Source organism: Hylaeus volcanicus, chromosome 4 (assembly GCF_026283585.1).
Source record: "Hylaeus volcanicus isolate JK05 chromosome 4, UHH_iyHylVolc1.0_haploid, whole genome shotgun sequence".
Lineage (NCBI taxonomy): Eukaryota > Metazoa > Arthropoda > Insecta > Hymenoptera > Colletidae > Hylaeus > Hylaeus volcanicus.
The window spans coordinates 25955182-25981911 of record NC_071979.1 but is presented as its reverse complement, the minus strand read 5'-3'; the positions used below and the strand labels follow the sequence as shown (position 1 = coordinate 25981911).

Here is a 26730-nt window from a genome sequence, read left to right as displayed (position 1 = left end):
AACACAAATAGCGTTAAATGTATCCGATCCTTTTATTTTGAATGAAATTAAATGGAAAAGCAAATCCAAAAGCCCCTTTTGGAAAATCCTTTCAAGATTTAGTACGTGGGAATGTAATATAAACAAACGAAATAAATTTCACAAATTCATAGTGACTTTACTGGTACCTAATAACACTTCGTCCTGTAATTATGCAACTCGACGAAGGTTTCGAGGTATTATGCTATGTTCAAAAATAATCCTCCGAACTTCTTTCTTGGTTTTCCCAAGTTTTCCAGGATTTTCTACCACCGTGGAGCGAGCAAACTATAGAAATTTATCGACTAAATAGTCGGGGTGAAGGTGACCTGATATACACCAACCCTCCGCGCGGATTTAGTTTGAACGCGTTAGGCGAACTTGACCCACTGCTGAGCCCTCGAGAACTATCGAATATCGTTATTAATCAAGGGACTCGGTGGAGAAGTGGGATAAGTGCTCCTCTTCTAAAAACAAGGTAAACACAAGAATTTATACAAGAGATCTGTGTTCATCTCGTAGAAAAATGGTGACAACGTTTCCAATAATAAAAGATACTCGATAGTAATGCTACTCGTCGTCATTTTGTTTTTGTATTTGTGAAACAAAACTAAATAAATAATAGAAAGAATTATTCAAATTTAATACCCACCAGGGAACAGTTTTGTAATACAGATTCCCAATAAAACGCATAAAATAACAGAATTATTAGAAATACAATGAAGACAAATTTCGTGGTGCCAAGTGTTAAATACAACTAACGTAAAAACGTTATTTCCCCCCGAGCCTAATATTTCACCCCCAGAAACCATTTCATCCCAGCTCAGCCGAAATGCATCCAATGAAACAATATCGAGCGGATCCGCGAGGGCACTGAAATACTCAAGACATTTTCCCAGGCGATTTTCGCGACGGGCTCGGCTGGAGATAAAAGAATCTACTTTCCACGAAGCCGCTACCATTCAAGGGAACGATCATTCTCGCGGTCTCTCCTCGCAGCCTCTCCCAACGCTATCGCCTATCTCCAAGGATTCCGACAGGGCGTTCCCGTAATTACACAGCCTCCTATTCAGCGTCGCCTCGAGCGCATCCCAAGATGGCAATTCGTCCCCATTCTTCGTTCCTGGATCGTCCAGGTTTCGTCGCGAGTCCAGCGTGCTCCAGGTCGGCGACTCCTCGCGGCTGATCATCTCGTCGAATTTATTTCCCGCGATATTACCATCCCCCGGATGGCTGACTCGCGACGGCGGGCTTCCTGAAATTGAAAAATCGATTGCCGTATTGTTTGCACACCGTTTACCCCCTCCTGTTTCCGGTTCGCTTAAAAATGAGTCGGCGAGCACTCGGAATAAATTGTCGCGTTCGTATTAAACGTCTGGTCGCCTCGGATCCAGGCGAATGCAAATACCGGATGAAGCACCGAGCGGAATAAAATAATTTACTTCAAGAAGCGATCCGGCTGCTGCGCGGGGATGTATTCGACTCGGTGGGCGAACTATAATATGTAAAACGGGAATAAGTATACATTCCCTCGCTTTACGTGATCGTTCGAGGTTTTCTTGTATGCGGAAAAAGATGTCTGGATGGAAGGGATATCGGAGGAATAGACGATGTTTGTTACCATTGTGAAAAATGGAAGATACGGGAAAAATGTAACGCGATCAAGATTACATTAGAACACTCGTTTAAAAGAAATAGCTATATCAATCAACTCAAAATTATCCTTATTTACCAATACTTTTTAGACTTAAAAAGATACGATATTAAAGGATTTTCCAAGAGCTCCTTTTGGGACCCCTCGTCCCTACAAATAAAGAGAACGGATGTATGACAAAGATTAGAGGAATTCCTGTAATTCGAACTAGCAAAAAGCAACCTTTAATGGCGTCCCATATTGGCGCGCGATATTTCCTGAGCGCTATCGTCCCGGCGATGGAATCGATCGAGGAGCTCCACGAGGACACCGAGTACGTATCCCAAATGGATGGACGCTGTCTAGTCAGCGCATTGCGTCTCAAAGTGTCGTGCATCTCCCTCTCGAGCTGTCTCTGATGCTCGGCGACGATGCTCCGTTCGCTGCCGCCTGACGATAATCGCGGCGATGAATCCAGAAGATCCGATTCCGGTCTAAGGCGGAGAAAGACGGATTCTATTATGCATCCGGGGCTTGTCGAGTGGAATCGTGGCCATTAACGTCTCTTTAAAGGCGACGATCGTCTTGAAACCGAAAACGTACCTCGGTCTGTAGATTTGTCTGGGTGAACTCGCGTCCAGGCTGCCGGCCTTCCTGGAACGACGAGACGATTCCCTGGAGACTCTCTGCACCATATCCAACATGGCCACCTGCTCGTCACGGGGCAACGTGGCTGCCACTTCTTGCAAAATCTACGGGCAAACGAAATTGTTCGCGTGTTAGGAGACGGCGATGCTCGAATATTTATTTCAACCACGTTTACAATTTTATTTGCTCGGAAAATAGGTGAAACTGGACTGTGGCAATGGTGGATTTTCAAATACGTGGAATTATTGAACTATAGAATGGTCGAAACGAAGATATAACGAAACTGTCGCAGTTAACACATTCGCTGACGTGAATTCACGTCACTTAAAATTCTATTCCTGGTTACGAACAAGTTATGAAAACCTTTTTATTTTATACACTACATATTTTCAACATTGATATTTCGAAACATATTTTATAATTCTAATCTTCTCCCTAACGAAGTGGATACGTTGATATAAGAAACTTCGCTCTTTGACGATAGCTAAACACGAGTCGTTACGTATTATTTTTTAAATTTACTCACTGTCGATTTACAGAAGTCCGAGTCTTTGAAGATTCTGGGATCGCAAACGTGTTAATACAGTCGTCCAATTAATTCTAGAATATACGCATTAAGGCATCCCCCTCCTTCCCACGGATTCACAATCACTCAACTTCCGTCGGAGTCGACTCGCGCCGTCAGCGTTTCTCCGTTTCTAAAACTCGTCCTCCCGTTCCAATTTTATCCGCAAGAAATAAGAAGAATACATACCCCGTAAATTCTCCTCTAAACTCTTCCTCCCCCGTTCGAGTAAATCGAACATCGCATGGGAGATTATAGTTCGCCAGCGTCGAGTTCGACGTACGGCCGGGATTAAAACTTGGTTTTCGAAGCGCGAAACGCGTTTTCCATGAGCATAAGGGGACCCCCGACCGATTCTCGGGGCTGTCGCTCTTTAAGTAGAAAGTTAGTTGGCACACGGAGGACGGAGACGAGAACCAGGAGCCAAGAGGCTCCTCCTCGGCGAGTATAGCTCGCGAGGGCGCTTCGGGAAAGTAAATACGTGTCCACTTTTTCTCTTTTTATTCGCCGACGGTGGCACTGGAAATACATACATCCAGAGTGCCGGGAACACGGCCGAGTCTCCTTTTTATTCCGCGTTCGAGAGACAGTTTCGTAGCTCGACTATCGACCGGGATTCCCCCAGGGGGGCCAGCAGTGCCAGCGAGGTGGGTGAGAAGGGGCCCCGGAAGGAAGAAATCGTTGGAAAATACGAAGAAGAATCGCTGACGCCTGGGGGTGTGTAATTTAATCGAGAGAACCTCGCAAACAGCCTCGCGATTCGCGAACGGAAATTAAGCACGTCGATTTTCGTGCGGATTGATTGGCGCGACAAACAGAACGAAAATCTCCCAGACTGTCGGGGGAATTCTAGTCGCGAGGGGGCTCGCGGAAGCGGCCTTTGTCGCGAGATATCTGGTACAGGCAACCGTTATGGGAACGTTCGATTATATGAAGGATGTATGATGCGAACGTTAACTCGTATGTTCCCTGTTTGAATACTGTATGTAAATATGTAAACGTAATTGTAATGCATGCAAAATTAAATATGAAAGACTACCAGTAATACGGTTGACTTGGATGAATTTAATTACTACGTGGTTTGAAATCAACTTTTAATCGATTTAATTAATAAAGAGAATTGTTTAATTAGTATGCCGATTATGAAATTGTTTCTTGAAGTGTGTTAAATTTTTTGTCCACAATTGTGGACACCAGTTCTGAAAGGGTTCGAATAAATATTATCCCTGATTTTAGCCCATCTCTGTCAAATTGTACAGTGTTATCGAAGCCAAGAGCAACACCTCGCGAACGCACCTCGCAGATCCCGAGGGCGTTAGACCGATCGAAGTCTGGAGATAGGGTCCGATGCGCGACGTCTGTCGAAGAATTTTGTTACGGATATCGACCTAAGGGATTGGTCGAAGGCCCGCCCCCGCCCTGCGAGAACTAGCTGACACCTATTAGGTCTGGTTTAACTCGATCCTCCGCCTTCCCAAATGCTGATACGTTTAACGTCCCCAGGAGACCCGGTAACCTTCGGGAAAGTCCTTTTTGATCCCAGAGCGAAATCTCGCGGCGAACGAACACCAAGATTCGAGCAGACTGGGCGATATTCCTAACGGGCTGTAAAAAAAAGTTTCGGTCCTGGTGAGTGCAGGATCGTGTCCCGTCGTTTGCATGACTTTCGTTCGCTCATTTCTCGCTGGCTGGCTGAAGGTGGCTCCCGTCTAATTATCCGTTGGGTTAATCGACCACCACGGAAACCTCCTACGGGATTTCGAAGAAAATTAGACTGTCGAATACCGTTTCAAATTGCCGGAGCTTGATGGATTGATACGTCGCAAAGAAGCTTTCCTAAAATTACGGTTCGCTGTTACGTACAGTCGGAGACGAAACGATTGCCGCACCCTATTAATTCCTGAGTTTTTATCGGATAGGCGAGATAAGTTTCGTTGATGTTTGCTGTTGAATAAAAATTTTGTAATTAATAGGGTGTTCTATTTTTGGTCTTGACTGGACGTCCCGTCTTTTTGTCACGCAGATTCTTCTTAGTTTAAGGGACTAAAACTTATGAACAAAATACGTTATAAAATGTTACAGAATGTACAATAAATTTCGGTTTATGTTACTTGTTGAATCAAAATTTGGGAGTTAGTAGGGTGTCCTATTTTTTTTTTGCCCCTGACTGTAGGACTCGCAATCAGCGGACCTGGAGCCAGCCTCTTATCGAAACATTCATCTTCCTTTCGATTCTCTATTTTTGTGTTTTATCGATGCAGCAGCGCGGACGGTAGACGCAACGCGATATTTTTCGCCGAATGTTTTCATTACGACCTTCTCGTTTGCCGCATCGGGGGAAAACACGAGGCTCCTGTAAGTAGCGAGGGGATCGATTCGATTATCCTATCGAGCATTTCAGATCTACGTAATCTTCCGTAACCTCTCGGTCGACGAATAAACCAGACACTTGAATTATTAATTTTTAATTTGCTTCTTCCTTCATCGGTGGATCGGCCGGGGGATGTCATTTATATTCGCCGAGGTTTATGTAAAACGAATACTTTTTTTTTGTGTGTGTATCCGATTTTCTGCATCTTTGGTGGAAATTTTATTTCGATATTTGAAAAGAGGTATATTTTCGAATTAACGGATGTCAGAGAATTCAGTTTCGAATTAACGAATGTAAGGGAAATTTTGAATTAAATTTTGAACGAGTGAAAAATTAAATTATTCACAATCTTGTATATTTTTTTATATTTTATCTGTCATAAATTCATAAATATATTACAAAAGATTTATATTTCATACATTCGTGCATTTCTTCTCATCCCCGTATATTTTTATATATTTCATTTGTCATGAACGCATAAACAACATAAATGTCCTCAGTCTAATTAATCTTCAAAGAATATTTCCATTGAACTCTAAAAACCAGTCGGATGATATTACCAACGATCATCGATAATACTCATAAGCTGCATTATCAATAATTCTAATCAGTGAATTGAAAAATTGAGGAACGTTATCAGGTTGTACGAGTTACGCCGGGCATCAAAGTACCGCCATAACAGTTAGGAGAAGGGTACGTAGGCTCGTTGCGGTTCCGATACTGTGTGCAACGCAAAGTACGTAATCGAAGGAACGAAAACTGGCGAGTTCGATTCTATTCTTCGCGTTGCTAGCGATGCTGATTGCGAGACCATCGTTCCCATCGCTACCTGTACGGACATCGTTGCGGCAACAGCTTTCTTGTCATTATTACGGTAACGTGATCCTTTGAAGTAATATCGCGGCTCGATTTTATGATCTCGCCGCTGGCTTTCCCAAAGCATTAAACCGAATTTCAATCCCCGATGTAAAGAGAAACGGAAGTCGTTGAAAAGCCCGTCTGGAAAACGGATGTTGCTTTTGATGGTTCTTTACGATCCACTCCGTAACGCGTACATTCGTGGTTGCTTTTAATTGTTACGCTCGTTAGAATTAAATAAACGTCGTTGCGTTTAATGTATATAAAAGACGTTTTCTAGTTTGAAAATATAGTAAATTCAACCTCTATTTTTCAGTCTTAATTGTTAAGCAAAAATATTGTTCCTTGTAGAATTTTCTGCAAAAACACTGTAAGCAAGAGTAATTAGTACAAAACATAAACTTGTATCGTAATAACGACAGAGTACAACACATTTATATGTTAACGGAAACAAAGATTCAATATGTAGATATTAACGCTCATTTGTGGCTCGATGAAAAATCAATTTATATTCTCGGGAGAATTTATGCGAAGGAGGGAACTGCAACGATGCAGCGTCGGAGCTGGTTTCTTGACGACGACGTGTGAGCGACGTTTAATTCACGTTGTCAAGGAAGGAGCCTCCTGGAGGGAGATAAACGTTCCTTCGTTATATATTATACGATCATACCTACATGGATGTACGCGTGGCGTGCGATGCACATACCGACGCTACGCAGATATTCCTCGCGATTTCGTTCAATTTTTCTCGTTGTTTCGCCCGTCGCAAACCGAGATTTGGCTTTGGCGCGCTCCATTCTATCCTTTCGTTTACCGATGCATGTCCGAAGTACCGACATAAATATTCATTCCCTTGGTATCGATGTTCCTCCGCGTCACATGACTTCCAATAAGAGAAAGACGAGCGTAACGTCGAGCTAGTAATTGCGTGATAGGAAGCGCGATAGTCTGAAGCGATTATCGTAGCCCGTGACGTGGAGAAGGAATTTAATTAAAAAGTGTAATATTAGGCTATCCCAAAAGTTTCTTTCGTTTTCTCAGCAAGTAATACGTACACGATATTTTATGCTTTATGTTATTACATATCGTTTCGTCTTTTATTTATTCGAATTGCCTAATTTTTTAGTTAAAGTAACTTTCAAATACTTAAAAATGCTGGGAGCTGCTGATAACGAAATTGAAATATAATTCAGAGTGCAAAAGAGTTAACAAGGAAATTGAGTATACGGGCTCGGTGATACGAAAGTTGAGGGTTGTTAGCTAAACCCTCATGTATAGGAACCGCCTCAAGAGAACATACTTGGCGATTACTGGCCCCCACCAAAAAGCTGTTAAACATGCTAAACAACCGTAACGCGGTCCAGGTTCGATGGCCGATTATTTGTCAAAGTAATTTCCGCGGCGAAACTCGCATTCACGGTCGTTGGCGTTCCACCGTTTGCCCAGCCTGAGTTTCTGGGCTTTCGTTCCGTTGCATCAGACGCGAGGCAGCTTAATTACACACACACACAGTTCGCGCAGTTTCATTATATTAGACGAGCAGAGATTTTCGTGGTGCAAGCGCGCGCGGGGGAAGGCAATTCCAGGACAGTAATTTCGCAGGAGAAGGTTCGCCGAGCGAACGGACGTCGGCGTCGGGACGACGACGTCGAACCGACGCCAGATTCTACGACAATATTATCGATGCGACAAACTCGAACTAAAGTTCCCGCCTGTAGACTTCTCGTTGCTCGAGTTCCGGCCGTTTCCGACGATTCGTTCCTGCCTATGAAGCGCGTCCCATTATCCTGCGATTGCGTAATCGGCTCACAGTCGATTCTATAGCAATGCTGGTAATGGTAACCGCGTTACGACCGCGCCGTTCGAATCTATTGGTCTTTATCAAAGAGATTATATAGATAGAGTAGGCTAGATAGTCGAGAATGAGTAACACGAATAATTACAGAGAAATCCTTCTCTGACAATGCATGCTCAGTCGCATCAAGGAAGGAAAACGATATTAAAAGACCAAATATTAAGGGTTCTTTGTGATTTTATTATGGAAAAAACTTTCTTAATTTTTTTTGTTAATTTCGAGAATATTTTAGGTATGACTCTATACAGAATTTGTCAAATTGTAGCAGTCACAAAGAATTCTTGTATATAAAATTTATATAGGGACTGTATATTAATATAATTTTTAAAGGGGACTGTTATATCATTGGTCAGAATTTTTACTGCACAGACCACAGGCTATAGAGGTAAAGTCGAGAAGCATTTCCCCTTACTCACGGTACCCCGTAGGTTCATTCTCATAAATTCCATACCGTGACTTTTTTCCCCTTATTTCACGATACCGCTGCATGCTTCCGTGTTTGAAGAATGGAGAGTTTTTATTTGTCGGTTTATTCGGGGTCGTAAGGGATGGAACGAAGAGTATAGCCAAACAGTATGATGGAATTAAACTCTCAATGACCTAGAGCAACCAATTCCATTTAATCTCATTTCAGTCTACTACCAATTTTCTTTATACTCACTGTTCAATACCTGTTACTGTTACTGTTCAATATCTCTTAAGAGCAACAAGACTTTCACGCCGTAACTATGATAATAATAATCGCATGGTAGAGGTTCTCATTTAAAATGCTTAGCTGTCCAGTCTTAGTTTCAATTTTCATCGCATATAATCTCACTTTAACTTCATAAGCAGAAAGAAATTCTTATTTATCCTGAATGCAAAATATTCAATTCCTCGTGAAAACGAGAGGATAAATTCTATTGCGCGCACTGGCTCCTTCAACTGTACTCGGGGCAAGGTCAATTAGACGGTCAAGGCCACCGGCACGAACACGTGTACAACTCCAGAGTTCAATCTACGTTGTCCTTACGCGCTAATTTATAGCCTCCGGTCCCTGGAATAATGTTTCACGGCACGGAAAATGGCTGAAAACGACTCAGGGGGTCGCGAAACTTTAAGTGGATGCCCGAGCAAAGTAAAACAGAATCCTAAAAGTTGAAGTGACGGGCAGAGCAGAAAGATAAAATGGGAGAGGAGGGAAATGAAGAATAACGCGAAAGTCCGAAAACTCACCCTGAACTTGCCCAGGGAGATCATGGCCGGTATCAGATCACCAGGTCCACGTTGTCGAGCCCGTGACCTGCACATCGACGCGACATACGTCAGAGGGCTGGTATCCCTCAGCTCAGTGTGTCCTGCAACCCCTAACAAAAATATTGATTTTACGCTACGTACCAAGATAATGGGAATGGTATATAATGAAATAATTAAAAGTTTTGATTTTATTCAAAACGAATAAAATGAAATTTCTAGCTGCACACATTGCAGTTTTCACAGAACTGTGTAGGTTCTAGGAAACTATAGGAAGGGCCCTCAATGCCATTGGAGAGGACAGGGCATATTCTAAACTTTCTCTTTTCTTACTCTGCAGTGACAGATATACGTTGTATATATATTCGCAGTACGTTTATTTTTTTAGTAAAATAAAAGGTTGAATCCTAGTAAATATTCCGACATAAGATTTTTCTAATACACTCTTAGTCGGGGGGTTGTTTCGTTAAATATTCCAAGAACGAAACAATTTCATTGAGATTCTAATTTTATATAAATAGAAAGGTTGACTATTTGTAGTTCCAAGAAAAAGTGGGGGATATCTGAGTGACTCTGAATTCTGCTAATTGGCGTTTGAGTAATCAAAGGTTTACTGTATCAATACCTCCTTTAAAAATAAACCTAGAATACAAAGTAAAGAATACAATATACCCCGCTTCTTTACGTACGTAACCGGGAAAGGTATCATTTTTCTCGAACCCGCGATCTGTTCATCGACGCGAGACACGTCAAACGGTCGACATCCCTCAGCTCTGCGTGTCCTGCAACGCCTAACGAAAATATTGATTTTGCGCCACGTCTCGCGTGTACGTGACTTACCTAAACGTCCCCCGCGATCCAGTCACTGGACGTCGGGTTACGGGCCAGAAATTTGCCTACGTCACCCAACGCGAACGTTGATTTAAAACGACCAGCAAGAAACCGCTTTTTTGGGAGTTGGGGGTTCAACCTGCGCGATTCGCCTACCACCTAGCCGGAGTTTTACGATCCTCTCTCCGTATGATGTCCTCCCGTGACATTCGCATAAATCTACGTCCCTTCCGCGCGTCACACGCCACGAACGCCTCCTCTTTAATTTTAAATGCTACACGCGGTTATTTTGCGTACTATCGCGGAGAGATGGATGTCGCGTTACTGGAATTGACTGCGAATACGCGATGAACACGCGTGATTGTGGATTTTGCCAATTGGTAGCAGTTGTTTATGGGAAACTAAAACAGGATGACATGGTCATTTTGAAGTGGTGCTGGTGAATGTCCACATTTGTTGAATCTATATCATAAAAGGTAGATTACGAAGTTATTTATCACGCTTACTAATGACAGTTTACAGTCTACTGTAATGTTCTTAGATTACAATGTAACGTTAGAAATCTCTAAAATCCCTCGTATTCGTCACTTTACTGTGATAATCGCTGTTATCCAGGTTAAACATGATCAATAAATAATGTTAAGGTCGTTAAAAAAAAGTTCAAACCTCCTCGGTACAGCCATAACTACCAAGACTTTCAGAACTATTAAAATATGCAACTGCTTGTAACCTTCTTAAGTATTCGAGACTTCCAAGACTCCAAACTATCCAACAGTTCGACAACTTTCAAGACTTTCAAGATTTTCAATCTTGTTTCAGTCTCGAAGCAGTTCCAACGTTCCATATTCCGAGCTTACTCGAAACTTGCGAACAATATTACAATAATGAAAACACTCAATCTCGTTCAAATGAAAAAGAGACAACGCCAATGACCTTGGAATCTCGAAAAATATGACCATGAAAGTGTAATAAAAATAATAGAAAGAAATAATAATTAACGTAACTATTGTCAGAAATTAATTTTTAGCAGATATAACGATATAGAAAACTTTCTCACGCGATTCTTATTAATATTTCATCGAAGACTGACCGTTACTATATGCATTGTAAATATTCAATTAATTCGAAGATGTACATATTTAACGCATTTTAAAGTTTCAGATTATTATACCAATGTTTCTCGAAGGAGGCGCGCGTGAACGCGCAGAAGTAGTAGCTGCTCCTCCTCCGCCTACGCCTGATCTTAGTACGCGGGGATTGATCTTCTCCACGATTTTACGAGCTTGCGGGGTTACATGCGTGGCTGGCAGGCAATTAACCTTCTTCGAGCGGGTTGCGAACGCCCAGAAGCGAGAATGTATTGGAAAAGTCTCGAGACAGGGAAAGAAAATATTCTCGCTTCTGCACACAACTCTAGATAAAGTTAGCTCTTTCTTTGCACAAGTATAATGATGTCTTTTATCCCGCCCCTCTTCATCTTCATTTTGTTCCAGATTTTATTATCGTCAGTTGCTCATCCCTCACCTTTTCTTGAATTCTCTTACGAAGCCCCTGTGTTTCTTTCTACAAATGTAATAATCTCTGTTTTCTCGTCGCTCGGTCTTCCTTCCCTTTCTCCACGTCACTCAACCATTCTTTTTAATAGAAATTGACCGTCTCTTGTCGTTCTTCCTTATTACAATTATACCAATGTCCGTTTTCCCGTCACTCAGTCATCCTTCACCATTTCTTGGAACTGCTCTCATCGCCAACAATACACCCAATTTTTGTATTGTCTTTTCTAGTGCCTGCATTGTTCGAAGCTAACAAAAACGAGTAATTAGTCAGCATAAAAAAAAAACGGTTTTCCAATCTCGGTTTTTTCCCCCGAAAAATCCGACATGCTCGAAAGTGTTCACCCTGCACCAGGACCCCGGAAACAATTAATTTCCCTGGATGCTGTTAAGCCGTAAGAACTTTGGACTCGTGTTTTCGAGGCCGTCGAAACTGTCGCTAGGAAACTCCCGGCGTTTTTTCATCCCCCTCTCTCTCTCTCTATTTCTCGCTCTCCAGATTCCCATGAAAAGGGGGCTGAATCTAATTAATTCTCTGAACTCGAACTCGAACCCGAACGAACCACTTCCTTTTCAGTCCTCCCGAAGCACGCTTATTACGTCGCGACAAGTTTCTCCGGAATACAACGGAACCGAGGGCCACCGGAGGCTCCGCAAAATCCTTGCTTAAGTTTGTATCTTAATACCTGATTTAGTGGAGCTCTCGCGATTGCTGTAATTACTCGCGTGCCGCATTCCCTCGGCTCTCGAAACGATCGATCCCAGTCGAACGGAACGCAACTATTCGTCAGATGATCCAAGAGGCAAAGGGTATTGCTCGTTTGCACATAACCAGAGAAAATGTCAAAGGAAAGCTTATAATTGTTCCTTTTTTCAGAGTATAATCACGTACCTTCTTGTAGGACTGATTTAGACTCTCTTCCTGTCACTCAATTATTCTTTACTTATAAACATCAAGAACAAATTTATTTCCTCTTTTTGTATGATATAACATGTAATTTTGCAGTATTACTGTCCCAGATAATGATTGTTAAATTATTGTATCATGTTTGCAGTAGCGTAAATAATTATAGGTTCAAATTAATTTTTCATAGTATTATGAAAAAAGTTATTTTTCACGAACATAGTTCAACTCTGGTAAATGCATATTCGTACAATCAATAAGTATCGAAAACAATAAAAGTTATTTTCAGGGATTCACGCATCTTTTTTCATTTAAATATCAAGCATTTACCTTCGAACCTATAATTACTCACACCACTGTGGCTTTTCAGTTTTCAACTTCCAAAGAAGTCTCTCATTCGCACGTTCGTACGAAAGTGTAACCGTAATAAAACAAAAACAGTGGATGACTTCGTTGTCTCCAAAATAGGAAACATCCATCGCGTGCAACGAGGGAATACCGTTTCGCTATTACTACGTTTCATCACTCACCAGTAGCGTTTTCTTCCGGCGCCGACGGTTCGTGCGGCTCCGTCAGGTATTCGATTATCTCACCGACCCTCGAATTCATTCTTCTTCTCCTAGCGATCGTGCTGACGCTCCTGGCCTTGCTCCACACAGAGAACGCACCAGGTCCCTTGTTCTCGGCGAACGTCAAATTATATCTGAACACTTGGCCCCTGAAGAGGAGGATCAGTCTCAAAGAATTCCCAGAGCGTTCGATCATCTTTGTCACGCTCTCCGCCCAACGCCAACCTTTGGACAAGTAGTCCACGATGCCGGAAGCGGGCGATATTTGCTCAGCTATCACGGATTTACAGAACGCAGACAACGACTGCATCTCGGATTTGTACATCTCTCGTCTGCTCTTCCAAGCCGTCGTGCACCAACCGTTCTCGTGGAGGCTGTTGAAGAGATTGTTCAGGTACGGGCGCAGGACTGGCTCTAGGTACTTTCTGTCGTACTCCATGCCTGGAACGATTAAAGCAGAGTTGGGAAGACTTATAGGTGTATTCCTTCATGAATTATACCGGAGTAATTCGACAGGAATGACGACAATTTTATCTGTTCTATTTATAATTTTTGTGCGATCCTTCAATCTGGTTATCTTTAATTAATATTTCTGTTTCAATTATATCGTAATCTGATTGAATTATAACTCTGAATTGTAGATTATACCTTCGATGTTTAGTAAAAATAAATTTAAGTTGAATTACATCTTATAAATTTCTCGAAAAAGTTGTTTATTAAAATGAATTGCTTGAAATAAAGATCTACGAACAAGACTCAGAGCTTCAATTATTACCTAATATACATAGAAATACAAACAAATATATTTTTTCGTCGATTACAAAGAATCTGAGAATGAAAACATTAAGACTGAAAAGGAGCGTGCGTTAGGTTTGCCTACCGAAATGGAGCCATTGTAGTACCATTTTCGCCATAATTGGATAAGCCTCCAGATCCGTATTGGCGGTTTCCCTGTCCATTCTGACTGCGTCGATCAACAGACCCACCGAGTAATCGAACTGAGTAGCGGTGTAGCGATGCTTTCCCTTTCTCAATACCTTGCAATGATCGCGCACACGCGACCTGCGATCCGACATCGCGCGGATTTCATCTCTAGCCTGCGTTAAAACTAATTTCAACAGGAACACGAGGTTTTCCACACGTTCGGTCGTGTCGTGCGACAATTCTGGAAAATTCAGGTACGAGCTGTCTGCGTGCCACCAATCCTATGGATGCAAAAAACAAACTGTTACAGGTTTACAGTTGTTATTAACCCTTTGCATTCGAGAGGTGACTCTCAGTCACCACTAGGTTTTTTTTAAGTTTCATTTCTTTGTGACTCGAAGTGCCAATAAAATGATTGTCGTTGAGGCAAAGGTGACCTGATTCTCAAATCTCAAATTAGAGATTTCATTTTCGAAGTCAATATAATCCTAACATCCGTGGCAATAGAATGCTAAGAAACATCCCGAGTTGCTGGTAGATACCAGAAAAAAAGGCCATGAGTGCAAAGGGTTAATTCTGAGAAGATTGTTGTCATTTTAACCATGTAGACAGTTTTCCGCGCTTTTCGTTGTACCTGTAACGAGGCATCTTTCGCTCGCAGCACTTGCTCCAGGATCAAGCTAAAATATTCCAGTTGTCTCCAGCTGTATCCATAATCAACGTCCGTCCTCCCTCTGGGCAAAGAGGCCAAAACGTCACGCCATCTGACAATGAGCTCGCTCTCCATAACGTCCACGGGCCTGGGTACACCTTGCGTCATAGTAATGGAACGATGATGGAGAGTCTCCAGGTAAGATTCCAACAGAAGTGCATCAGCAACGTAAGAACCCTCGTAATGCGCTATTCCACCTTTGAAATGCAAGAACGTAATACAGCGTGGTCTCTATAATCCGTCTGCTCGCTACTCCGACATGCCTGGTAATCCAGCAAGGTACAACTGGTTTCATGTTTTAACGTAACATCAAACAAAACAATGTTTTCGACGTAAAACACAGCTCGTTCGTTCGATATCATTTTTCGTTTCGGCCATTTTTAAGGATTTTTGGTCGTTCGTTTTCAAAACAGAAGCGACGGCTGGCGCACGGTGAAATGTTACATGCGACGTCACTTTTTCGTTGGAGGTTTAAATGGTAGACATCAACTATTTATTTTAAAAGACTGAAAATGCGTTCCATGTTACCTTTTATAATTTTGCAACACGTGTAATCATCGGGGTAATAGATGTTTGTTAATGTTTTCCTATTCATATATTATTTAATGTAATTATATAAATTGTATTACGTATAGCATAATGTATTAATGCGTATTGAATAAATGTAATTCATGCTTGTAGACGTTCAATTATTCACTTCATATGCTCAACAGTGTCTTGAATAATATATTTGATAGATTAAACAAATGCTCGAACATCCTGCAGCATAAATTACGTCATTTGTTGATACATTTTTTCGAGCACGTATGATTTTAGAGAATATTAATCCTTTCTGCTGTATGGGCGCTTATAAGTGTTCGGTAGATTAGGGTGGTTCATGCGATGGACCCAATAAAGGCGTTCGTTGAATACGTTCTTTCAGAGCATCATTCTACGAGTCAGCTTTGTCATCTATAAAGGATCGATTTATAATCGCTTGAAAAATAACGGACTTTGATGTTCTGTAATTTTGCGAAAAGTAGCCGCACAACGATGGGAAAAGGTTTAAAGCTTAAAGCCTCAGATTTCAAATCCTCTTAAGCGATTCCCCTGCGATGCTTTTCCAAGCAGTGGCAACATCTTCGAGCCGATCTTGTTAAACCATTTAAAATATCAAGCTTCGAACTTCCATGATTTTTGGACGATAATAATTTTCTACGAAATATTTGTAACGCTCGAAGCATTAATTTCCAAGTACTTAACAATCGCTATCTCTCGAGATCACTCGTGGAGTTTACTGGTGGAAGACTCGCATAACTCTCCATTCCAATCCCATGATATATGCACGACGAAGATGCAAATGTATCCTCTTTTTCTACGCTAGGTACAGTTGGCAAGTCCAATTACATATTCAGGTCAGGTCGAGTGGTTTTCGGCCAAGCTACATAGTTTCTCAGGCCCCACGATTAAATCGCGAGGGCGCAATGAAATTGTAAACACCATTGTTGCGGCCGTGTCGCGTATCGAATGGACAACTCGACGAGCGGCGAACGCTATGAAAAACATTGATGCGAACCAAGTGCATCGTCGAACGGCTTATGGGAGCATACAAATTGCCGCTACGCGATAATAGTACACGTCGTTATCGTCACCAATTAAGAATTTCCATGGAAACCAGACGATCGCACGGCTCTCCGCGACGCCGCAATATTGATTGTAGCGTGAACAAAACAACCGCAACAAAAAATGGGACGTGCGACAACATAGAGCAGGAGTGTGCAACAGATCTGATTCGCTATTCGATGGAGGTTTTAGGTGTAGAAATTCATTCCGAGCCTTTGCATCTGTACATTTGTAACAAAATCACAATTTTTGTATGACTTCTTGTTTTTCGTTTTTTTTTTTTTTTTAAATTCTCAAAGAAGTCCCTCTTTTTAGACGTTTACACTGGAATTATAAATGTGCGAATGTAAAAGTACGGAATTAATTTCCACACCTAATAACTTAAAAAATAGAAAATGGCAAGAGAACAAAGGAGCGCGCCGCAGGGGTAGTTTTTCATTTCCATCCTCGAAGTGAATTACCTCTCGCGCAATGTAGCATCACGTTGCACCGCGGATGAAAGTAACACCTCAGGTTCTGGCATTTCAGCGCGGTGACTAGCTCGTCCAAGGCCAAGAGAACATGACGCGAGAGGGTGTCGGGCGACCAGCTCGTCAAAGGGTCCGCTCCTGCACGTTCCAAGGACCACCGGTGCACGGTTCGCAAAATGTGTCTGGAAACCACTCGTGGACGATCCTGTAAGTGGAAACTGGCTTTCCGTGCTGCCTGAGGAAATGTTTCAATTACACTTCTTTTATTCCACTTATTTTTCACAACACTCTTGGTAAGAAGAATTATTATCTACTCTAGAACCTCTGTCATCTAATCTAGAGCTTTCTCGTGTTAATCTTTGATGAAGATAACTAACAAATATAGTATTCATTAAGGTTTTTATAATTACAACGCATTATGGTTTAACTAAATAAATTATATGATTTATACATATATAATTTAGACGAATCCATGAAGAATATTTCATTAACAAGTCAGAAGTTTGTTATTATGTTATAATAATATAATTGATATTTGGCTAATTGAAAGAAGTGAAAGAGTTAACGTGTACATGTTTCTCAACCGAAGACTACCGAGTGTATTTAATAAATATGTACACTGCCCCGCACCCATGACACGTGAAAAATCCTTGCTCATTTACGAGCCGTGGAGATCACGCAAACCGGAAGCAGCGGAGAGAGGCGTCGGGGATGGGAATTTTTAAAATCGATTCAACTTTTCTCATTACGTATTCACCGGGGCTGCATGTTCGGTTACCATGGCTCGGGGGTGGATAAATTATTGCCGAGTCGCATCCAGCAGCGTTTTTATTAAACAGCCGGGACGCAACGGCGCGTCAGAGAGAATAGTGTTTTCAACGTCGACGCCGAGATATCTGGATCGCGGAAGTACAGGGGGAGAAACTCCAGAAGGAAAACGGAGGTTCGATTCGCGTTACGAAACGAGAGTTTCGAGAAATAGGCCGGCGAATCGGAGGATCCGATGCGAAGGTAATAAAGCTTCTGCTCGAGGCTTACTTGTTGAAGGAAGTCCTCGGGGCATCCTTATTTGCGTATTTTTTTTATTTACTATTTGGAAGAGTGAAAGAGAAATTTTGCTTTTGTTCTTTAAAAATGGTTCGTGTAGGTGAGCTTCAGACTTTTTCCTAATTTCGTTTGGAAATTGATACATGAAAACTGAATGTAATATGAAATAGTGGTCGAGGACAACTTACTAACTGTCAATGTTGTACGATGAGTTTGTTGAATATGTGGAATAGATTGTAAATGTCTTTGATACTACGAGTGGTTTCATGGATAGGTATTCTTGTAGGTGATTTATGTAATTTACCTTCTTAATATAACCAATTCTACCTCTACTTTAAAACCAACCAATTTTAAGACCCACATTAATAAACCCTTTTCGTTAGTTTCTCGTAGTACGACCTGTACGTTTTCTGACAAAACCGCAGGTTCACCCCATATATTCTGTAAGCCTGACATTCTGGACCCCATCTCCTGACAAATGCACTTCCTCCAGATGGATTTTATTTCGCCGACTCGGTCGGGCGTATCATTTGTTTCCCTTTCCAGCAGCGTCGTTCGCGACGGTCGCCTTACAGATATTCTGGCTTCACCTCGTTCCTTTGGACGTTTTCATCTACTGCGGATATTAGGCTCGTTTCATACCTGTGCATCGCAGAGTACAAACGAACTCGCGTCACGGCTCGATAATAATTCAACAGAGCCAGTAGATTTCATCGTATACCTGGAGAATTTGGATTCGTCGAGCTCTAAAAGCTAAGATCACTTGCGAAAACTTTTTCCTTTTAGGAATTGATTATTTGATCAAAATGGTACCCGCACTATGTATGTAGTTACCGTATTGAAATTGTTGGTACCAAGTGACATCCACATTACGTAGCTACCATTTAGTTACCGTTTCGGAGGTACTGGTATCAACTGGTACCCACATTGTACAACGACCATTTAGCTACCATTTTAAAGGAGTTAGTATCAAACATTGATACACCTTCTCAAATCGTAACACCTGCCAATACTTCTTACTGATTGCTATACCACGAAACTTCCTCAAATATCGTTAATACATAATAATATATCGCGTCAGCCCGACCACTAGCCACTACGACAGAACATGCAGAGTCTCAGAAAAATGGCAAAATGTCACCTTCGACGTGGTCGATGTACCGAAGGCTCGACCCTCGCGCAGCTGGTGCAAGATTTCTATGAGCACAGATTCAGTCAGGGCGGGTACACTGTCGGCGGCATAGTGTTGACTCATAATTTTCTCAGCCGCTGGAACACGTACACCCCAGAGAGTTGCCCGATCCTCGCAGCGTGCACCGGTATATGGTCCAACGGCCACTGCATACATGGCCTAAAATAGCGACAGGCAAAACGAGGCCGTGAAACAAAACAGGTCTGCCCATTTAGCCAAGAACATATGAAAATTTCCTAGCCGGAATAAAATCCCTGGACTCGGCGAGAGGAATTTCGCGTCGCTATTAAGAGAACACAATGTACATGCAGAGCTGCACGAGTTCAACGTAATTGCTTCTTTCCATTCGCTTAATTAATCGTGTATGGTATAAACAATATTTTGTACAACTTTGACGAGGAACGATGATCATTTTTTTAACACATTAAACATTAGTGTTTAGAGGATGAAACAAAACAAAGAGAAGAAATATAAGAAAGGTGAGAAAAGGTAGTCGTACGAAGTATCTCGACATCACGTTACGGCATAAATAACGAAGGAAAACCTCGACGGCCATAATTACCTCGACATTCATCTTAATCGCATATTTCATTCCCAATGAGTCGCATATCCTTCAACTTTCCCGTGGGACATTTACGTCAACCTTCTGTTTTCTCTAGCTGCACTCGTAGAGGACCAATTATGCTAACAATAGACCCCCACCACCTACTAGGTTACCGATGGCAGCAAATAAACTCTACAATGGTATTGATTTCTTTGCAAACACACTCTTCTTACATTATTATACATCTCTTATCTTAATATATAAAAATTGAAGAAAAGTAGGTCATTAAAAGTCATTATTCGCATGGAAAAGTTGTTTTATGTAAACTTTTTTTTCTTATAATGTTTGGGGTGTAATCTTTAGGTTTTTTTTTTTGTTTAAGGTAAAAAACATTATATGTTTTTGAAAAAAATTATTTGTTGCCAGCGAATACCCAATAAAAGACCCTGTAAGTTTCATAAAGATCTGCTCGATGTATAGTGTTTTAAAAATTCGTAAGAAGATGCCTCATTTTCCGCGTCCTGAATCGAGCTCCCTTCTTAACTGCGATCAAAGCAACGCAAAACCGTAAAAGAGACACACGCGAAGGCACTCGACCGCTAGCGAATAATTGTGCATCGATGAAAAGCGTTCCCACTTGGACGAGACGCGCATCTTCATTTTGCTATTTTCGCAATTACCGTTTCCTTCCACTTTGGCGCCTCTCGCGAGCCTCCGTAATTGGTTCGTTCGAGTCGAACCGAGCTTTTTAATAATCGCTTACCTACGACCCATACAAACGATGAGATAGGAATAATCAATGCTCTAATTGCGCGACGCATGCGTACCGCACGAGTCAATAAACTTCGCTTTTCGATACTTTTGTTCCCACCAACTAGAGCGGAACACAAATACCGCGGCACTCGACAGCGAACCCCAAAGGTCGACGAGCAAATCGCACCGTGAAAAGCGCATCGAGTCGTAGACCAATTGACTTCGTCGTTGTTTCTCATTTTCCTTTCTTTTTTTCTTTTCCAAGCTCGACAGAAGCGTTCTCTCGGGCGTCGATAAACCGATCCACGCACCGTTCGGTCGCGAAGTGGTTTTCAGGATTGTTACTTTTCAAGACGAGACAAACTTTAACTTAACCCATCCGCATCATTAGCGCATATATGCGCGCAATTCTATAACATCCTAATCATTAATTTTCATTATTCTATTTGCAACATTTAACATATTCTGGTGTATTTAACGCATTGCTTGAAATAAACCAAGTAATCAATCAACCAACCCTCGACTGTTTTTTGTACCCATGCTCCCTTGCCAAGCTTAGTACGCATCGAGTGGCCAATGTTTTCTGTCCTCGAATGCATTTCAGGGTTTTCGAAGCTAACAATAAAATTTCGAAGGAATGCACTCACGCTTTGGGCCGCTGTGTAGTGAAGAAGAGCGTCGCAGTGATGAAGAGGCACTCTTCTGGGATAATCCGTCATGCTGGGCCAAGACGACACACCGATGCCGATTAATAGCCTGACCTCTGCCTCGCGAGCCTTGAATCCGTCTAATCCAATTCTGAGCAGTATTCCACCGGCGTCTTCTATCAGAGCCACGCGATGATCCCTAGGTTCTGGCAATGGCCCACTCGAAGTGGCTGCAAACAGTTTCGCGAAACTCTACTGCTGTCTATTGTCCAAACGAAATCGACTATCGCGAAGCGTGACAGGCGAGGCCTCTGCTAACGATGGAACGTGTTCCGATACCATACGTACACTCATGTTTCAAACTTTGTTTGAAGTGTATCGACACTTACTTTGATTGGGAGCTGGGTAATTTTCAAGTAATATTGGAAGATTCGTTTATAATTCGAATTAATTCGTTAGCCTCCTATGAGCCGAATTTTTGTTCTGCAAACAACTTGCAAGGAATTAGTTTGATATTTCAGGTTGATGGTGGTTATTGGTTATCAATGAATCGAATCGAATGAAGAAACACAAAAGAGTACCCTCTTATATAACACTTATCGTCCATCTTAGCCAAGCGGTACGCGATTAAGGGAGAGTCCTCGGCAGCGTCCAGTTGATTTTGTCCACACTATAACCCGGCATTGTTAAAAATCGCGTCGTTAGCCGGGGCTGTTGTTTCGCGAGATGCGGCGCGGGGTTGATTTATGAGACGTTCCTTAATCCAGTTACACAGAAAACCAGGCATATTTCGCGGCGCTCGTTATTCTAAATCCCCTGCAGTCGTTATTAAGGAACTTTGCCCGGGCGTCCTGTTCTGATTTATAGAACACCCGGTGTATATTGAATTACCGAGTTGCCTCGCGCATCGGTTATTTAGTACAAAGCGCGGATAGCGGGTCGCGAACAAACAAGCGACGAAAGGATGGACGCCGAAGAAGGTAAAGACACGAAGATGACACCCCGGAAGAGGAAGTTCGGAGGCTCCAGGATATCGGGAGCGGAAGAGGCATGAGCGTTGGCCATCGAACTAAGACATTGAGTGCACGAATGATACCAAACCTGGGCAAATTGTAATTGAAATGAAAATATGACATAACCGTTTGAAATCATTTATTTTTAACCGCCTGCTTGGATGTATGGTTATCTATATTAATATTATAAAGAGGTAAAGTTACTGCACCGATTTTTTGCTGTACAATTCCAAATAGTAAAGAGATTCCCAGAAGGGTTTTCAGAATTTTGATATTTTTATAAAACACAAACTGCGTCGAATATATCTGAATTTTCCTTAAAGACTTTGTCCTGGATTTAATAGTCGTATGATTTGTTTACGTGAATATTAACGTTACCTGGACCGTAGAATATGCGACAGTGGTCTGGTTGCTGCAATATTTTGTCGAGGACCTCGGCATCCACAATTTGACCAGGGGTGACGCAAATCTCGTCATCGGTTGAACCTACGGCATCTAAAAACAATTGTTTGAAAAGAGATTACCTTGGAGAACACTTTGTAATAAATAGAAAAGATCCTTTAGGATCAGTTTAATTTTAAAATATTTTAACAAGCAAGGTAAAAATAGTGGTTAGAAATTAATAACAAAAGGAAATGTAGTTTATACCAGAGAAATTTAAGTTTGATAGAATAACAAGATAATAATGCATTTAAAAAAAAAAACAGAAGTTTCTGCAATAAAGCCTGTGAAAATTCAAACAAATTGAAATATCTAGATGGGAAGAATCAGAGAGCAAGTAGAAATTATAATATTTGTAAGACACTAGTGGGTCTTAGCTGTCCCCATTCCCAGATAAAACGCGAGAATTCGCGAAAGCCTCAAATTTCCCGAAAGCATGAGTCGCGACTAGGAACCGCCAGCAAAACCCAACAGACTTGGCGTGTACGAAGTACCTCGTTTAATGGCCGTGGCCAACAAATTTGCTAATTTGGCTTTCACCAGATCCCTCCTCAATCTCCCTGCAGCATCCACGTACTCTCGCCAGTGCTCTGCCCCAGCGGCGAGTATCTTTAACCGAATAAAGCCTGACAGAGCCGCATCCTCCTCCACGGTTACCCTCGAGACCTCCAACTCGGAACTTGCGGCAGGCTCAGACAGGGCATCTATTCGCAGCAAGTACTCGAACCTGAGTCGCTGGGTAAAAAGAGAAAAAGAAACTAGGCGATACGAGAATCTTCGCGCAATGTTCAGTCTTGTTTAGTCTTGCTAAAACTACAGTAGTTCAATCTCGTTTAATCTCGTTCAGATTTATTGTTCAATTTTGGTCAGTCTGGGTCAGTGTTGGTCTATTTTGGTCTATCTTGTTCAATCTTGCTTAATGTAGACCAATGTCGTTCAATCTTGTTCTGTCGTGTTCAGTATTATTCGGTATCGTTCAGTTTTGTCCAGTTTCATTGAGTTTCCCTAAGTTTTGTGTAGTTCAGCTCTATTTTTTCCAGCTTTCTTCATTTAGTTTCGTTCGATTTGGCAAGATCGTGCTCATTTTCGCTCAGCAAAAAGCTCAGTTTTTCTCAGATTTGCTCAACTTTCTTCGAATGATGTTACCGTCGCCTCTTTACCTTTATCCGTCGAGGCTCGTTCAAGGAAACGAGGAACACCGATGAGAATCTTCGATCCAGATTGCCAGCGGCCAGCATCAAACGTTGAACCAATCTCTCCACGATAGCTTCCATCGCGAAGGCGCTCGAGGGATCTGTAACACGGTCGTCGGTTCAACGGTAGGCTCTGTAAAAAATCGACGAGCCGTGGGAAGAAGGGGCTCGTATTGCTTCTTGCATTCGATATTTCCCAGCCCCTGCGCGCAATCTCTTCCACCTTCGAGCCACGAATCGAACGCGTAAAAGATTTATCGAAGAGAATTCTTGGTAAACATTCACCGTTCGGAGCATCGTCGAGCAGCCTACGGAAATATGCGTTCAGGTTATGCAGCTGACCCTTGGTGAAAGTCAGCTTCGTGGCCATTAATCGAGTGCCGCCCTTCGCGTACGATGGCCCGCTAGGTGCACAGCCCATCCTCCTCCGTTGGAAAAAGACGGAAACAAAACAATGACAGTTAATTGAATTCGGTGTGCATTATCTGTAGCCTACACTGCCCGTCAGGGCAATCAACATTTTTATAGTTAACTCTTAGAGTGATATGGACGCATATATGCGTTAGGCAACATTTTCGACCTCCTGCTTGCTTCAGACACAATCATCACTTTTTGAAATAAATATTTAGATTCATTACCTTTCAAGTTGATACATAGTCTATATTTTAATAAAATAATAAATTAAAAAAGAATTCCGTCCACAGCTATCGTTTTGATTAAGTTCCGTACTCGAAGGATTAAAGTTACAGAACGACGATCAAAAACGTATAATCTACTGTATTTCTTGCATCAATCGGTCAGAATCGCAACAAGAAACGGAGAGCTAAACCGGAAACAGCGCAACGCGATAAATCACCAGGTACAGATCAATCTCCCCGACGCTCGATATAAAACGTTTGGAAAATCACGGCTGCTTTTGCCTCGCTTAACTGTTTCGAAACGGTCCGAGGAATTTCCCTGGAATGCACATTCCGTTTTCCTAACGGATTCCGCGCATGCGTCTCTGTCAGCTTCCTGCACGGTTTCGCGTGCATTCAGCGTGACCGTACTTCGTCTTTTCCACCCTGAGTCCATTCTCCCTTGGACTCCTTCGCTCCCATGAACGAGATTTCTAGGTTTCCTAATTATGATTGTTAGTCTTCTACTGAATAATCACACCATTCGAGAATTGGATATAAATATCTCTTTATAATTTGTTGAGGAAAAGTGCGATTAAAATCAATAGACTTAAAGCGTTTATTAGTAAAATTGCATTAGATATAAGTTAGTTTATTAGACAATTTATTGATACTCCTAGCCCTTCGTGAGATATTTGACCATTCCAATTTAGACGAAACACTCTATAGATAGAATCTACCGAGGTGTAACTCATACAGACTGATTACCATGCAACTCATGGGACACCTTACGTTTGAACAGCTATGCGGACTAACTTGATCTCTACCGCAACAATACATCTACGTGCGCCTACGTATCGCTATAATTATGATCCTATACAATCGCACCTTGGGTTATCGACACCCGAGCAGCGTCGTACGACCACTGACCCGCTCCTTGCGTATAAACATTACGGACTAATCGATCGACCGATTACCTGTTCCAATATTCTGCTCAAATCGAATCTTCCCAATCTTACTGGAAACCTAAGGTACTTTTTTCTTCGTAAAACCACATGGAACGCTTTATGGAAAATTTAACTCCTCGGATAGCATCTTTGACAATGCGAATTCATTTTGTAATACGATTCGTTTTTCAATTCTTTTCGAGTATATAAATAGTCGCCAATCACTTCCACTAGTCACTTATCATTTCTTCTCTTAGAACACTCTTCATGTTTGCTCTGTTTCCTTCCCCTTCTCCTTTTCATGTCTCTACACATAACCCAAATCTCAACCTGATGGACAGTGGATGCAGAGTAATATCTCATGTATTATTACTATTATTATTATATAGATAAATTATAATAGCCATCAGGTTGAGACTCAGGTTATCATCAGGTCGATGCTAACTTAGAAAATTGGTACTTTAACGTAACAAAACGACGAGCAAGTATTTCTATTTAAACTAGAGTTGCAAAAAAAAAACGAATAAATAATAAATAAATAATACGCCCAATATATGTATATATAACTCTGTGCCCGACTCCTTTAATTAACCAAGAATGAAAAAACTATTTGTCGCACTCCTAAGAGCAAGAACACGGGGAAAGTTATAATCAAACACGAAGAGCCCGAAACTCCAAACGAGCCCTGACGTTTCAGAGGAAGTACCCACGCGTTAGGCAATTCTATCGCGACAAGAAACGAGACTTGACTCGATTTGCTCTTGATTCGCAGCGAGCAAAGCGAGCGAAGTCACAGGTATAGATCCACGGCAAACACTGAACGAACGTTACACCATCGAGCAAAACCGGCAGGTGACGTTTTCATTCCATCCGGAAAGATATTGACGCCCTGCGATCCTGACCATGTAAATGCCCGAACGCCAATTATTATTCAGCGGATAGGCTAACAATGCCATCGCAGTGTGCTCGGCCACCGGAATTACTTCCGATCCTGATTGTGTGTCGACATCCGCTCCCGTCGATGTATGCCCGTCTCCTATACGTTACGTCACAATTACAAACGTCCAGCACGTTTTACTCGCACGCACGGAGAGCGTATACTTCATATGGTGTTTGTTTACCCGAGACTTTAGATCAGTAAGTCCATTTACCAAAATTTAAATAAAAGATAACAATTTTTTATTTGAATCGTTCCTTCATTCGCCGGTTCATGGATTCAGGTTGTTTCTGTGTTCAACCACACTGTTTTTCTCAGGGATTAGAACAAGTCAGTACTAGAAATAAGATTATTGTGTTATTGTATATTTATGAATGTGTATTTGTAATTGTTTCCTGTGGATTTTATCAAATCATTGCTTTCTACCCACTTCAACCCCATGTTCAGAGGGAAGAACAAATTTGTATGGTCAGCGCCCTCGGCGGCAAAACGCCTAAGTTTGTCGCCAATTTATATTTACCGACATTCCAGTATATTTCACTACATTTCAATAACATTTCTATTGAATATTTTGAAAAACTGATTCATACAATAACTGAAAAACTAATTTATAAGCTGGTGTAATATTTGGAATTAACATTAAAAATAAGTTT

General features: G+C 41.7%; 1 protein-coding gene across 1 annotated transcript; it reads right to left on the bottom strand.

Annotated features, from left to right (window-relative positions):
• Positions 1 to 695: 695 nt before the first annotated feature.
• LOC128875669 (uncharacterized) lies at positions 696 to 25218 on the bottom strand. Its single transcript, XM_054121464.1, has 15 exons — positions 25171 to 25218; positions 23862 to 24001; positions 23544 to 23677; positions 22878 to 23118; positions 22321 to 22437; positions 20930 to 21159; positions 18935 to 19144; positions 16738 to 16981; positions 14597 to 14871; positions 13919 to 14243; positions 13000 to 13479; positions 9164 to 9294; positions 2255 to 2403; positions 1895 to 2145; positions 696 to 1273 (listed from the first exon to the last, which is right to left on the bottom strand). The coding sequence occupies exons 2-15, from the start codon at positions 23995 to 23997 to the stop codon at positions 993 to 995; spliced, it is 3204 nt and encodes a 1067-aa protein (XP_053977439.1). The 5' UTR covers positions 23998 to 24001; positions 25171 to 25218; the 3' UTR covers positions 696 to 992.
• Between the last annotated feature and the right edge of the window lie 1512 nt (positions 25219 to 26730).

Excerpts from the sequence above, each read along its gene's own strand:
- LOC128875669 (XM_054121464.1), bottom strand. The coding sequence starts at position 23,997 with ATGGGCTGTGCACCTAGCGGGCCATCGTACGCGAAGGGCGGCACTCGA. Across the intron at positions 14,872-16,737 it reads GATGCTACATTGCGCGAGAG|GTGGAATAGCGCATTACGAG; the intron begins GTAATTCACTTC and ends TGCATTTCAAAG. Across the intron at positions 2,404-9,163 it reads TCTCCCTGGGCAAGTTCAGG|ATTTTGCAAGAAGTGGCAGC; the intron begins GTGAGTTTTCGG and ends GTTTGCCCGTAG.